The following is a 2,029-nucleotide window of genomic DNA, read 5'->3' as shown; positions in this document are numbered from 1 at the left end:
TGTTTCAATGGCATAAAGAATTAGTCCAAGCGAATCTCAGACTTCATCATCCTGTGCCTCCCTCGTCCCAGAGGTCGGATTTACCATACGGAATGACTCTTTCGGAATTAAAAAAGCACAAACCCGACCAGACCTCAAAAACAATTGGTTCTGGCAAGCAAAGGGGCACAGGGGTGACTAGTTCACAAATTTATACTACAATGAACTCTGCCTTATTGAGAAAACCAGTCACCCTTGAAGCCTATGTGAGAATCTGAGCATTCAGTCTGATGACAAATCTGCAGGCTATGCAATGTTGGCTTACTTTGTGGAGGATGACCAGACCTGTGGCTACCCGTCAGCTGCTACATGGCCTTTATCTGACAAAACCAACCTTTCCCTTAGTATCACCTAACAGAATAAAAGCCCTGTAGGTAAAAGGAGTCTAAACTACAGGACTTTGTGATACTGTTGTGGTGCAAAGGAGCTGGAGGACAGCATGTGTTATCAGCATTAGCCCATGTAGTTCATCAGGCAACAACTTATCAGACCTCTGGGACCCTGGCACCTCTGATTTGTAGCTCAAACAATAATCCTGATGAAACTAGGTGAACTCACTGAGGGAACATTTAGATCCATCTAAGCCTAGCTCTTCAGATTCTTACATAAACCTACTTCTGGCGGTTTTAAAGGGGGGGGGGAACAAAATATGAGAGGGGGAGTGGGGGGAAAAAAAACATTCCCTAAAATAACACACATCCACCCTATATTTATGTACAGTAGGGGAAAAGGAATGGAGATAAACAAGATGAAATGGAGGCAGTGGGTGAGCAGCTGGGCATTTAGCTTGTTCTAGAACTTCCCTCCAGTCTGCTGTTGGAACACATCAATTGTATCTTCATCCTCCATCTCCAACTACAAAAAAAAAAGCACAAGAACAAAAAGCGTTGTCACAATACAGTAGTCACAATTCTGTAGTATTTCCATCGACCTGTTTGAAGAGAATTGACAACTCACATACACCTTCTGCTTATAAATTGGATTTTCTGGTTTTCTTTTCACATGTTCTACCGGTAGCCATGTGACAGTCTGGATACCAAAATGGCACATTGCCTTTTATAAATGCTGTAGTGTCACACTAAGTGCTGCTTGTTGAAGTCAAGCTTCTGTTGCTGCCAAATCACTTACTGAAATAGGTTGAAGTAGATTGTGATTAATATATATTTCTCCATCGATCTATATACAGTATATCTCATTGTGCTACCTTTCATAGAGAGCTTTAGATGTTCTAACTTTTACTACTTCAATGCATTCCTACTAATTTAATTTTAAAGCAAGGAGGCAGTGCAGTAGTAGAAGCTAAATGTTATCTATTTCCAAGAACAAAAATGTTAATATACTGCAGCATACCAACCCTAAAATGTGGTGGCTGATTTGGTTGTCTTTTTTGTTCACTTTGTTTCCAGTAACACTTCCTGTAATACTGCGACAACGCTCACTTATTGCACTATATTAACCACTTCAAGACCAGGTGTTTAGACCCCTTTCCTGGCCAGGCCATTTTTCAGTATTCAGCGCTGCGATACTTTGACTGACGTTTATTCCGTCATGCAACGCTGTACTGAAATGAATTTTACACCATTTTTTAGGGACAGATAGAGCTTTCTTTTGGTGGTATTTAAATCACCACTGGGGGTTTTATTTTTTATTATAATTAGAAAAAATTACTGAAAATTTTGAAAAAAAACAACTTTTTTTTAACATTATGTTAGAAAACATTTATTATTACCAAGTTTTTTGGTAAAATATAAAAGTTCGGGTCACGTCGGTTAAATAGACACCAAACATGTCAAGCTTTAAAATTGCACGCACCCGTGACATCGCAGAAAACGACCGCAACCAAAATTAGCCATAGGCGACGCTTTAAACGTTTTTACCGCTCATCAGTTTAGTGTTATCAGTGATTGATGGCCCTAGACTTATTGCTCTCACTGCGACGTTCGCGGCGATATGCAACATGTGCGGCGTAATGGGCGCAATCGTCTTTTTT

The 2,029-nt window shown here is 40.0% G+C and overlaps 1 protein-coding gene across 2 annotated transcripts in view; it reads right to left on the bottom strand.

The window, feature by feature from the left end:
- Positions 1 to 646: 646 nt before the first annotated feature.
- Positions 647 to 2,029, bottom strand: part of SUMO2 (small ubiquitin-like modifier 2) — a 9,555-nt gene continuing 8,172 nt past the window's right edge. For both annotated transcript variants that reach the window (XM_018555271.1, XM_018555270.1), the window contains one exon: positions 647 to 894. In XM_018555271.1, the coding sequence (XP_018410773.1) occupies positions 832 to 894 (63 nt within the window). In that variant the 3' untranslated portion in view covers positions 647 to 831. The remainder of the gene's footprint in view (positions 895 to 2,029) is intronic.

Source organism: Nanorana parkeri, unplaced genomic scaffold (genome assembly GCF_000935625.1).
Source record: "Nanorana parkeri isolate BGI_ZX_2015 unplaced genomic scaffold, ASM93562v1 scaffold190, whole genome shotgun sequence".
Classification (NCBI taxonomy): domain Eukaryota; kingdom Metazoa; phylum Chordata; class Amphibia; order Anura; family Dicroglossidae; genus Nanorana; species Nanorana parkeri.
Note: the sequence above shows the minus strand (reverse complement) of the source record. Positions and strands in the feature narration are given on the sequence as shown.